General features: G+C 36.7%; 1 protein-coding gene across 9 annotated transcripts in view; it reads left to right on the top strand.

Moving 5' to 3' along the window:
• The window catches only part of MEF2C (myocyte enhancer factor 2C), a 137961-nt gene that overhangs the window by 58172 nt on the left and 66076 nt on the right, over positions 1–13713 (top strand). For all 9 annotated transcript variants that reach the window (XM_045021463.1, XM_045021468.1, XM_045021462.1 and 6 more), the window contains one exon: positions 9944–10147. In XM_045021463.1, coding sequence (XP_044877398.1) covers positions 9944–10147 — 204 coding nt within the window. The remainder of the gene's footprint in view (positions 1–9943; positions 10148–13713) is intronic.

The raw sequence follows: 13713 nt of genomic DNA, 5'->3' as shown, positions 1-13713 counted from the left end.
ACCCTCAAATTAAAACGGATGCATGTTATAAGCAGCCAGTGTGATCAGTACCTTTCTTCATTAAATGTTTGATAATAAATTCTAGATAAATATTGAGGGAATGAGAAATGATCAGGAGTGCTGTTAACAGGCATGTGTTTCTGTCTGCAAAGGAGGAGAGAAGTGTAACATGGATATATGATCTGTGCTTTTCTTGAAACAGTTGAAACAATGAAATCTTTGAATAGTTAAAGAAAAATTAATACAAATTACTCAGAGGCATGATCTTGAACTATTGCAGTCAACGGGAGTTTTGCCATTGACTTCAATGAGGGCCAGCTCAAGTCCTGTAATCATGGGGAAGCATTCATTGAATTTTGTTTGATGGGTGCTGGCAGAGGGACAGGTTCTGGTTGGCCCTCACATTGGTGCATGGTGAGAGAAGGAGAGTAAAATAAGTCTTCTCCTTCCCTGGATGGCCCCAGATTCATCCCAGTTAAGGAACCCATTGCATTTGGCCAGGGCCATTTCTCACAAGCCTTTTCACTGTGCTTTAGACCAGAGAGAGGAAGAATAAAAATATCCCGCAGCCTCATGTTAATGGCAGATGGTTGGAACTTTGCCGTGGGCTTGCTGCTATAGCAGTCCTAGCAACTGGGAGGCCAGTAAGGGTTATCTGCATGCTCAGATTCTGTGGCACCATCAGTTGAGGTGGTAGCCAGCAATATCAGCCTTGTCCTCTGACTTTGGACCATCAGTTCCAACAGAGACTAGCCAGCAAATCAGATTGTTGAGGGTTGTCAAGATAAGGGCTAGAAAAAGGGGGTGTTGGTGCAAAAACATAGATATTTTTTCTGTTTTTATGTTTGTTTATTTCAAAGCCCCCTTTCCCCCCAAAAATCAACTAGTTCTACATTTGATTGTAATATGGGAGGCAAGGGGTATTTTCCAAACATTTTGTTTAAATTTCCCCCCATTTATTTTTCAAATTTTGAAATTTGAAACATTTCAACCAGTTGTAGCGAGGGCCATTTGCAGTTGCACCGGTGTCCCATAGAGAAAGGTGAAATGGTGGGGGGGGAGGTGGAATAGCTCCAGAAATTCCCTTTACACTACCCAGACAAGGCAGGCAGGCTTAAAGGGATGGCTTTAGTTCCATAATTATGTTATACTACTGTTATAATAGGACATTTTGCGATGCCTAATCAGAGTGCACATTGATTCAAAAATACTCTGGTGTCAGATTTTGAACAGCTTCCAAGACCTTGCTGTCTATCTCCATCATTTATTCTTATTATTAAGAGTCTAACCAGGCTGGACTTCACTGTGACAACTTGTGTGACTGGGACAAAAAGGATTTGGCCTTAAATGTGGTCTAATGATTTTCATTCCTGCAATCTTCTTTCTGATGTTTTACGTTTCTTTATTTTCCTAGTTGTGAAGCATGCTGATATCCATATTCCTAATTTTAACTGAGCTCTGCTTAACTAATAACTCTGCACATTTTGCTTGAAACATCTCCTTCAGTTTTATTATGAGCTGGGGAGGGGTAGGTAGAGGACCATCAGATACTATAGAAAATACGTACTCAGATACTAGACACTCTCCCCAAAGTAGCATGGCTCTGTAGCTGGTTTGAAAATGATATTAGAGGCACTTGGAAAACACATGCAGAGAAACTGTTGCATGTGTACGACTTGATAATTCTTAGCTCCCAGAACATGTGTGAAACTAGGTAAAACAAGACTTGCTACAGTTAACAGCTGAACAGAGAACAAATTAAAGCGGATAAGCAAAGTGAGGTTACAGGGCAGGGAAGAGTATCCTGGAGGGAAATGTCCGTTTGCAGGAAGACCTAGATTTGTTCTACTGACTCCAATACCTCATGCAGCTAGTTTCAAAACTAGTTTCAGACTTACGGGCATCTATTTTTATCTACAGTAGCTCTGTTGAAAAGAGCAGACTACAAGATCGTCATCTCAATCAGAATGTCATCTGTAGAAGCAGAAAAGGAAGCCTGACGATTTAGTGCAAAAATCAGCTCAAATTTAGGAGGACATTTTGTGAGATCCCCCACCACCACCACCACCAAAAAAAAAAAAAATTCAGTCTGCTCTCACAAGTTAACTTGGTTTTAGTCTAGTTTTGAGATTTTATGAGGTTGGTGGGTTGCCCCCCATTACAGTGCTTTATGAAGGGAATTCTCAATATCATTTAATAGTGCAGCTCTACACCACCCTTTTCAGTGAGATGTACCTTAAAACCATGATGTAGCTCTTAATTTCTGCAAGCCTGATTTGCCATCCTTACTCACATTAAGTAGTAATTTACATCATGAGTAATGGCACTGGAATAGATTTTCCTTGTTAGGCACAACTCCTAGTTTTATCAGAGAGGCTACCTCAACTTTTCTCTCTCTTTAAGTAACAGAAGATGTACACTGAATTTTAGTGGCCAGGTTACTAATTTTAATGGCCCAATTGGCCATGATTCCATTTTAATCTGAAATTCTTTCATGTTGTACTAATCTAATTGATATTCCATACATGGTAGAGAAAATATTTTAGAAGAGATGCAGACTTAATAATGAATTTCATGGCTGTATTATATTTAAGATTAGGTATGCTTGTATTTCCAAAATATACCAGAGTATAATTTAAAGTTAATTAGCTTTAGGTAAATATTTAGGCCAAATTACTTTTAATTTGAAATATGAATGAACAGCCTAAGTAAGGATAGTCCAATAGTAATTATGGTATCATTAAACATTGCCGTGTTGAAAACTAGAGCAGATATGGCCACTGCCTTTCTGTCTTGTAAGGATTGATTTGGAAGGCCCTGAGGGAGAAAGAGCTGGAGGTGGGAAGCAGAACTGAAGCCATTGTGGAGAGGAAGAAGTTACACTCTTCCTGTTATGACAGGAAATGCAGACAAATGTGCTTCCTGACCATTTGCTCAGCAGGGAATGAAATATTCTTTGACCTTTACCTTACGAACATTTTAGTTTTGTTGAACTAGTAAACATGTTTTTTACCCTAAACATTTATTTGTACCTGCCAGACCTAGTGAATGTGGTATAGATAAAAGGTCAGTTTTATTGTACTTTATATTATCTAGAGTATGTGTATATGGATAGAAAGGATATATTTTCTCACTAATAAGATGCCCATGTCTATACATCTAGATATAAGTGAGTTAATTCAATCTGTCCTAATGAGTGAAGAGGAGTGGTATAACTGAGATTAACAATCATTATGCATATCATTCAATAGAGAAAAAAATAATATCCAGCCTTTCTTTACGTCTGAATATGATATAGGTTATGTTTTGAAGAATTAGAACTGTTTAGAATATATGGGAATAAAAGACTCTGAATACTGCTTACCATAATAATTTGTGAGTTGCTATACCATCCATTAATTAACATACCTTTGAGTTATCCCTCTCCTCTTTACTCATGAAGACAAATGTCATAACAGAGATCAGCCATTATGTACTAAAAAATGTAGGACTTGTGAAAGAGTGAATAATCTCACAGTTTCTGCTCCATTATTTGTGTGCTGATACACTAACAATACAGTGTAATGAAAAAGTACAGCACCTTCATTTTTGTGAAGCTTAATCATGAGATGCTACAGAACCCTGTTTTATAAGATAGGGCCTTTTAATATATTACAGTCATAATTTTAGGTCATTCTACTTAGAGCTCCTCTTTAGTAATGCTGTTCAGCAAGTCAAGGCTCAGTATGTTTGAGGCTGTCAAGCACAATAGTTCTTTTTGCAGCATAACTCGCTGCTGTGTCATCCCTATAAGTTATGCCGGAGAGTTACAAGAACATAGAGCAGGCTGCTGAAGAGTCCCTTACTGCTCTTTAAAGGGCCTTTCATTTAATATGGCATGCCTAGTCGTTGTCGCATAAAGGAGGTTTGTCTAGAGGGAATCCTGCAGTGGTGCTGCTTCCCACTGCCACCACCACTGAACATAGTCATAAAGTTTGTTGCAGGAGAGCCTTTTAAAATGACAAACTGAGCTAAGCAGAATAAAATAGTCAGGGGTGGGAATAGAAAGGGGGTTGCAGTTTCTGAAGAGCTGTCGGGGTTTGGCTATATGATAAGTAGAGATAAGTGTCTGCCCCTGGCACTTTAGTCAAGAGTCACATGGCTCATACATAGCCATCTTGATTTTACTGAAGTACTTGGGTACGTGGAGGGTACTTCATTTGAGGGTACTTCATTTGATGCTTCCTGTTTCCCAGATAACCCATATCAGCTCACCCCACTCTGACTGAGGAGGGAGAACCAGCACAACACTCCCCCATAGCCAGGTAGAAGGCATACATCAAATATTGGATGCATGAGCTGCCTCCGGTTTCCACAGGCCCTCACATTAACATATACATAATATCAGGAAATGTATTGGGGGGGGGGAGTTCAGACTCCCGGCTCTTCTCCTCCTTTCAGTGCCAGCAACTGCACAGCCTTATGTGCAACTGCACAGCCTCATGTCAGGACAGGAAGAGGTGAGGGAAGACCTGATATTCTGTCCACGGATTGAATTGCTGCTGGAGGGCAGGGCAGAGCACAGGCTGCTGTTTGGAAAACAGAAAAAGTAAGCCATAGACTCTGTGTCCCCCAGTGACAGATACTGAGTACCAATGATGGCACCGCTATTACAGGACAGTCACTCAAAATCAATCTCTCAGATTATCTCAGATTTAAAAGTCAAAAGTGGAAGAGTCCAAAGGAAAAAAATGTAGCATCAGTGCAGCAGAGACAGGTCATAGACTAAATCAGCAGAATAAAAGCTTCTACCTCTCAGCAATGATTTCTGCTCTTACACTGTTCCAGTCACATCTACAAGCAGCACAACAATTTTGGCATAATTTTAGATAAATAAAAACAATTGCAAGTAGATTGCTGTTTCTTTCTGTTATCACCGTCTGTTGGTATAGTGTCTGAGTGAAAAAAGCATACATATACGTTGTATTATTCATTCCAGTATGTGAAAGGACTATATACAAAACCAACTAATCTATCTCCTAATGTATTTAATTTAAACAAACATTACTCACTACAAATAGAATGCCAAATTCTGGCACTGTGCCAAATTACCTTCCTAGTGAGAGCATATTGCAGCTATGAAGCAGTGTGAATGTGCACCTGCATTCTGGCTGGCTACAGCTCCATTCACAGATATCACAGTCCCTGGTCGCAAGACCATGCCTCAGGAAGCCCCTTCACAGCTTTGACCATAGAAAGCCTGAAGAATTTTCTTTCTGTAGTTTTGGAGGAGAACCACAATTGGAGATGGAAAATGTCCTCCCCAAATCACCTTTGGTCCATGCTTTCCTTGTTGTGCATACAGTAAGTTTAACCTCTAGCCAGAATTTGGTCCAAAATTCACAAAGACCTAGTCTTGATTTATGGGAGGGAAGCTAGGAACGGGCTTTTTCATTCTTTCTTTTGTTTTTGTAATATTTAGAACAAGTGTGGTTTGCTCAAAGCCTGGACAATCATCTTTGCATTTAAACTTCCTTACTCCACGTACCCAAGTACTGCAGACTTTCAGGGCCTGATCTTCTGAGGTGCTGGGCATTGCCATTGTGTTCAGTGAAAGTTCAGGGGCTCATCAGCTCTGAAAAGCAGGCTCTAAATGAATAAAGCAAGCTGTATTCAGAGCTTATGTAGAACACATGCAACATGATTAATTTTCAGCATGCTGCACAAGTACATGCTCCATTCCCTGCACACTCCACTGGAAATGTTGTCTGTGAAATACTGCTTGGCCACACTAGTTACACAGTACTTATAGAATTGTACTTTTGAAAACTTAAACATATTGACAATTGCTTTTCTACTGTATGGCTTATGTATTTTGTGTGTGAGAGGCTTCAAGGTTTTAAGCGGGTAAGTGCTAACCTCCTGCTTCTAGGCAGCCATTTTATATTTCTCAACATTTAATTCCCCGGTTATATCACTGTCATCATAGACTAGTCCAAGAGGCTAGGACTTCACAAATTGCCCAGTCAGGGCTTGATAAACCTCCTGAATACAAAGAAAAATATGGAAACTTGAGGACAGTACTAGACATCCACTGGTCCAGAAAGCAGAAAGGATAAAGCATGTCCCAAATCTGATTTGGACAGCAGGCTCAATTGTTAATAAATTAATGAACTAGTCCTTGGTACAGTCAGCAGGGGTAAGAATATGAAATTATTCAATCTGTGCTGCTGAAAAATACATTTAATATTAATCAGATATGATCAAAATCCATGCAAATAGGTCAGTTTTATTTTTAAATATGTCAGTAAATTGGCAACACATAGTTAGATTTTACATTATAAGCGTGTTCCTTCCTGAGAAATTGTTCCTGTAGTCTGACAGATTATCTCGCTGCTTATATGGCTTATGATGTTTGTAGTATCTGAGTTCCTGATCAGTTATCAGAATTATTCCTTTTAGAGATTTTTTTAGCCCTAGTAAAGTAAAGTGATATTTGGATTGTGAAATGTTACAGTAAACCCCTTCCCCTCAATATGACCAGCTACAATGTTTTAATACAATCATTAAGCTACTCTGTAGTTTGTGTGCATTTAATTGTGTTTAAGAAATGTCTGTATTTACTTCATGTTCTTAACTTAGCACAAGTAAAAATTATTTAAGTACAGAATTATAGACTTCCAACTATAGGTTTCAGTTGGTTTTCACCTAGACATAAAGAGACAACATATTTTTAATAAATTACTGCAATCTTTAATACTCAGTAAAATCACTGTAGTGCTAAAATATTGTATCTATCATCTTAGTCAACATTTATTAGCTAATTTTGATTTAGGTGTATATAGCTAGCAACATATTGGACACAAAATACAAAGTGAAATAATATTTTTGTTGTTTGTTCATATTATTCACCTAAATATTTTATAGGATAAATGAGTACATTCCTCTTCTTGATGTGGCTACAAAAAGGAAATTATATGAAAGAAGAATGTATTTTTAAATACCTTTAAAATTACTCTTAATCTCTCCTGAAGGTCTTGACCCTACTGCACATTTATTAAATAAATAGGCTCATCCCTATTACAAACTATTGTAAAAGTATGAGAAATTACATTATTACAATACATTATTAGGTATAAGTGCAAAAGCTCTGAATTGCAATCAGTCAATGAGTGGAATATTTTAAAAATAATATTCTAGATCATTTTAGAAACAGTAATAGCTACAATTGTTTTTATGTCTATGAACAATGGCAAAAAGCATTATATAATACATTTGAAGACTGTTAAAAAGAACATGGAGATAATAGTGAATTAAATTCAGAGCAATTAAGATTACATTTTAAAGAAAAGTTAATAAAACCTCTAGCTTATCTGTTGTCCTTTTTATTTTCAGTGTTCGTGAAAAGGCACTATAAGTAGTATCTTTTTTGTGATAAGTGTTATGAAATAAGTATGTGCTATGCAGCACATTTGTGCGGTTACCCAAAATGTTCAGGAGCACCTAACAGTAAACACAAACAGTGGCTTTAAAGATATTTCTGTGCTGAAGTATACTTTGATGGTGAGGAGCTGTAACATGCTAAATACTGAGGTTTCTGTGCAACAGAAACCATATTGTATAGATACACTCCACCTACAGTACTGTGGTCAACTAGTCTGATTGAAAATAGTTTTACATGCAGGAAAATGTGTCGGGTTAGTACATTCTCCCCTCTGCATGTGATCCATAGCTTGTGTAGCCTTTTCTAAAAAACTATATAGATGTTCATATTACTGTGTATAACATTGCATCAAAAGACAAAAGACATGTCTGGCTTCAAGACTAAGCTTGATAAGTTTATGGAGGGGATGATATGATGGGATAGCCTAATTTTGGTGATTAATTGATCTTTGACTGTTAACAGTAAATATGCCCAATGGCCTGTGATGGGATGTTAGATAGGATGGGATCTGAGTTACTACAGAGAATTCTTTCCTGGGTGTCTGGCTGGTGAGTCTTGCTCACATGCTCAGGGTTTAACTGATCGCCATATATGAGGTCGGGAAGGAATTTTCCTCCAGGGCAGATTGGCAGAGGCCCTGGGGGGGTTTCGCCTTCCTCTACAGCATGGGGCACGGGCCACTTGCTGGAGGATTCGCTGCACTTTGAAGTCTTTAAACCATGATTTGAGCACTTCAGTAGCTCAGACATAGGTTAGGGGTTTGATATGGGAGTGGGTGGGTTAGATTCTATGGCCTGCGTTGTGCGGGAGGTCAGACTAGACAATCATAATGGTCCCTTCTGACCTTAAAGTCTGTGATTCTATGATCACAGTTTTCTGCAGGCAGATAAAGTGTTTAAAAGGCATTTGAAAGACTGGTCAGTTTTTCAATGGTAAGATGAGTTTTTGACTGTGTATTTGATCAATCATGCCAAATAGCAAAAGCCAGCTGTACCTTTCCCATTTAGATATGTCTTAATATCATCTCTTGACAAAAATATAGACTCAAGTCTAATGCTATGCAAACTGTTTTTTTCAATGCTCCAATAATCAGATTTAATACTAATCTATCTGTTGTTAATAGATTTTATAAAGGTGTTACAATGATCGAGACAGCAATAAAAGTGACTTCATTCATGATACATTGTGGAGAATAAATGTACAGAGTATTGGCATACAGCCACATCTCTTTGAGATAGACTAGCTGGTAGGGATTAGAAGGTACTTAAATGTCACGTTTTCCATGGCATGACAACCAGCTGGGATTCCAAGGTAGACTGTGGTTGCAGTTAGCATTAGCTTGCATTAGGAGTGTAACAAGATAAAACAACAGCCTCATGAACCATGCACAATGGAATCTTTTTTGCCTCAGTGATGAACCATGTGCATAGGTACTTTTACTGATGGTATTAAAGAATTGGTAGCACTGAGTGTCAGATTAAGCAAGTGTACACTACCTGGTTAGTGCTTGTCCTTAAGTGTCAAATACCCTCACTGCATATTTGATTTGACTGATAATTATTTTAGTACCATACATTTATTCACTTTCAAAATCCATCACAGAAAATTACTATAGAGGAAAATAGCTATTAAAAATAAAATATCAATTTATGTGTTTAATGCAAATAGAATACAGGAAAAAAAAGAAACAAGTCAGGTCTTACTATTAGATTAGATTTCTCATGGTAAGAAACTCATGTACTACTTTGAGATTAAATAAAATGTGTTGACAGCTATGTATGGATAAGAGCTCACCTCAATAATGCATATATATTACTGGCTAGTCAGTACTTATATAACTTGTTCTTCACTCCCGATTTATATTCTTCATTGTACTGACACTTGAGATCTTGAAAGTGAAACAAAAAGGATTTTTTAATATATTTGGTAATTTTTCAAAACTGTTACAGATCTGTGCATCTCTACATCAAATATTTTGATTAATTAAATGTGATAAAACTTTTCTTACTGGTAGACAAATTGGGGGGAGGAAATTCAACTGGAATTAATATCTGTTAAATAAGAATAGGCTGAATCTTTTGTTAAAAATTTTCTAGAACTGAGGTGTGATGTTTAAAATGTTGTGGGGGTGGGAGGCAAAGACATCTACTATGCAGAATAAACGTAATAGCTTAGGTGTGGGCAAAAGATTAAGTGTACTGAATTAAAATATTTTGGGAAGAATCCAGTGCCAATGTTTTAAACTGGTTAATGAGACAGAAAAATTCACAGCTCAACTAACATATTTTTTTACTTTCTGTAGCTTGAATTGTGCATTGAGGATTATATGCATTTCCCTCAGTTACTTAGCACTCAGATATTTATATTCTGTATTGGAACCATGTTTCGATTTATTTGCTTTCTGGATGAACTTATTCAAGCTCAAACACTATAGCAATTGCAAGTTATAATTTCATAAAAGAAAAGGGACTTTAAAAAGAGACTTAGAGATTTTTGACAGACCTGTTTTCCTTTTTCCAGGTGACATTTACAAAGAGGAAATTTGGGTTAATGAAGAAGGCTTATGAGCTGAGTGTTCTATGTGACTGTGAGATTGCTCTAATCATCTTCAACAGCACCAACAAACTGTTCCAGTATGCCAGCACTGATATGGACAAAGTGTTGCTGAAATATACAGAATACAATGAGCCACACGAGAGTCGAACGAATTCAGATATTGTTGAGGTAAGAATTTATGTCCTGTGAGGACTAATTTTTGTCAATGCTCATCTAAGACATCTGATCTTGATGAATGATTTCTGAAGTTGTGTAGTTTATTTTTAAGAATATCGTAATTTAAAAGAATTCAAGGAAAATTGACTTAAAAGTTATATAACAAATGTTTGCACTTTCTCTGCCACTCAAAAATGGTTGAACATTGGAAAAAAATCCAACTTTGCTTAGAATGCTTTTACCAAATTTGTAAAATTAGAACATGGAAACAACATTTATCAGAATGTTATTGACACCTTATAACATTATTATAGTAATATTATTTAATGTAGACTGTTAAATGTAGTAGTCTGTATTTTAACTGTTCAAGAATATCAGTTCAAACTTAAAACATTCATTTTCAGCATTCATTAATTCCATTACTATCATAGCAAGTTAAACATAGTTTAAGACTCAAACCAAAGTAAATGTGACTTTTATGGATTTTGTTAATATAATAAAACAGAGTAAAATTTCCAAAAGTGCCTAAGTGACTTGGGGCCTACAGGTAACATTTTCAAAAGCACTTCAGTGACTAGGCACTTAAGTCACTGAGGTGCTTTAGAAAAGTTTACCCTTAAAGTCTTAAATCACTTAGATGTTTTTGCAAATGAGACTTAGATGCTTCTGAAAATGTTATCCTTGATGTACGCTAGTCAAGAATTTTGAGCGCTGCAATAGAAGAGATTAAATTTAATGTGTACATTTTAGATACTTTTGATGAAGAAATAGTTTATGAGCCTATAGATTGTATTGTACTTGCTGCTAGAGGTTCACAATGCAGTCACTTGAAACTATATTAACAAATATTGTAACCAAGAATATAACCCTTTTTGCAATCTAGTTTCATGTTGATGTACAGGGCTCTACTGTTTAGCTACCTCCCAGATCCACCTGCACATCTCCTTGCCCCCATTAGGAAGGGGAGTGAGTTCTCACCAAAGGGTGCACCATGGGTGCTGGAATCCATGTGAGGTGGGACCATGAAGGGCATAGGATGAATAACATTCCCCCCCACTTCTTCAAGCCCCCATTGAAGCCTCCACATAGATGGCCAAAGTCTCCTGCTGATCTCTGGGGATTCAGCCCTGGTGGCCAGTCCCATGTGCCATTCTGCAAGGGACAAACCCTGACCCTCAAATTATCCTCCTTCCTCTCCTGACGGAACAAAAAGAGTGCATTCTTAGGGAGGAAAACCTTTTTGTGATATTTTCCCTTTAAGCTCCCTCTTTCAGGTTTTCCTATGGAAATGGGTGATTAGACCAGTAGGTCGAGATTTAGCTGAGTAAACTGCTTCACAATGAGTGTGTATGTCCTTTGATCAACAAGTCCTTTGGTTTCCAAGAAACTTCAATGTAAAAATGAAATTTAAGCTATGCTTATGTTGCTGTAACTTTAAGGAGTAGATTTTCAAAGGGAATGATATGAACACCTGCAAAATCCTTTTTATTTATTTATTTATTTATTGCATTAAAAAATTGTCTAATTTACTCACATGATGGCCATTTTGTATTCGAATGTGTAATTCTGTGGGGGACACAAACTTCTGTGGATAACCCAATTGTTAATTTAGCCAAAAAATGGGTAAATATAATTATAATTATTTAACTAGAATGAAGTTAGCAATAAAGAGAACAAGGCAGATAAAGTGCCTTTCATTATGTATCTTCCCATATGGATTAGCTGTGATAGTAGTTTAATCAGTGGGCAGTTTGAGTGATATGGTTTCTAGCATTGAGAAGTGCTTAGGCCTCTCCAGTGACAGTATTGTTGCAAGGTCGGAAGAAATAGTTAAGCATCATGTTCGTGTTGAAAAAGATTTCTTATATTACCAAAAAAAAAATCTGTACAAGTATGTCTTTACTTGATCATTAACTTTACTGTTACCAGTACAATGGGGCAAAAAACCCACAAAAGAGCAGACAGATGGCTTTGCACTCAGTGTAGTTTTGATATATGTTAAGGTACAGAATACAAAACTGCCACATTTTAAATATTTAAATTGATCATTTAAAATTTTACTGCATTATGAGTATTTCCTTGTGGGGAGTCCACTGCATTTGGCTGTGTGACATCTAGACTTCATATAGCTTTTAATTTTGTTCTTTCTAGGCAATCAAAAGCAGCCTAAGGATTGGATGGTATTATTAAGTTTGTTCATTTTCATCTTAATGATTGTTCAATAACTATACTTCAGCAAAAGTACAGAGCATAGCTCTGCTTGAAGCTTTCTACAGAACTAGAGAAGAAAATCTTTTAAAGTAACATTGTTTTTGAAATACATGCAAGGTAACATGTAACGTTCTCTGTAATTAATTTAGAATCCCAATTTCTCTTCACATGATGCATAGTAACGTCTGTTTAGTTACTTGTTTCAATTCCGCTCTTGGTCATTAGCACATATCACAACTTCTTCAAATGGTATATATTCCTATAATTCAAAAAAAAATGTAAATAAGAACATTAGTATGGCCATACTTGGTCAGACCAATGCTCTGTCTAGCCCAGCATCATGTCTTCTAACAGTGGCCAGTGCCAGGTGCTTCAGAGGGAACGAACAGAACATGGCAATTATCAAGTGATCCATCCACTGTCGTCCAGACTCAGCTTCTAGAAATCAGAGGTTTAGGGATACCCGGAGCAGGGGGCTGCATCCCTGATTATTTTGGCTAATAGCCATTGGTGGACATATCCTCTGGGAATTTATCTAGTTCTCTTTTGAACCCCGTTATAATTTTAATCCTTTCAGTATTTTCAAATGAAATTATTGCTATTCAGATTTATGCCTAAATTATTTTTATATAGCTCTGATTAAAGTTGTTAGTTTTATTATCAGCCATTTTAAATGCATTTTACGGGAATTAATTATGTCTAGTATTTATGAAGATACCACTCTTCAGATAACAATTTATTATTTGAAGTAACAGAAGGCACAGGACTTTGCATTTCTAATAAGTGTTATGCTGTTTTTCAAGGAAGAAATGACTTGGAATGAAGTTAATGGGTGTTCTAATAGTTGGCAGTGTTATTGCAAATCACACCAAGCTATCTCAGTGCTGCCAAACTTGTACATATAGAATTCAGAGTACAGACATGACACAAAGTAGATTAGATTAAGAGAATTTATAAACCTTTTAAACCCAGTTGTGTTTGTCTTTTTTTCAGACTTTCTCATTTATCATATTAAAAACAATTATTCCTATAATGTTCTTTATATATAACAATCGCAGTCCCATATGATACCTATCTCTGAAATTGCCTGTACAACTTCATTTCACTCAGTATGCAACAGATCCAATGTTACCTTAGTTATAAAAATGTATTCTGAAACACAGGAGTGGGAGTTCAGAGTTCTTCAAGTTTGTAAAAATTATCTGATAATTGGGTTGGTTTCAGGCATTACAGTGTAAATTTCCTCTTACCACCTACTGTTGACCTAAATTCTAACATGGAGGTATATCACTTTTGAGAGAGAAAAGTGTATTCACCCTCCATGTTTGGATCTCTTCTAAGCAGTGAATGACAACTATTCCAAATCC

Source organism: Mauremys mutica, chromosome 6, assembly GCF_020497125.1.
Source record: "Mauremys mutica isolate MM-2020 ecotype Southern chromosome 6, ASM2049712v1, whole genome shotgun sequence".
Lineage (NCBI taxonomy): Eukaryota > Metazoa > Chordata > Testudines > Geoemydidae > Mauremys > Mauremys mutica.
Note: the sequence above shows the minus strand (reverse complement) of the source record. Positions and strands in the feature narration are given on the sequence as shown.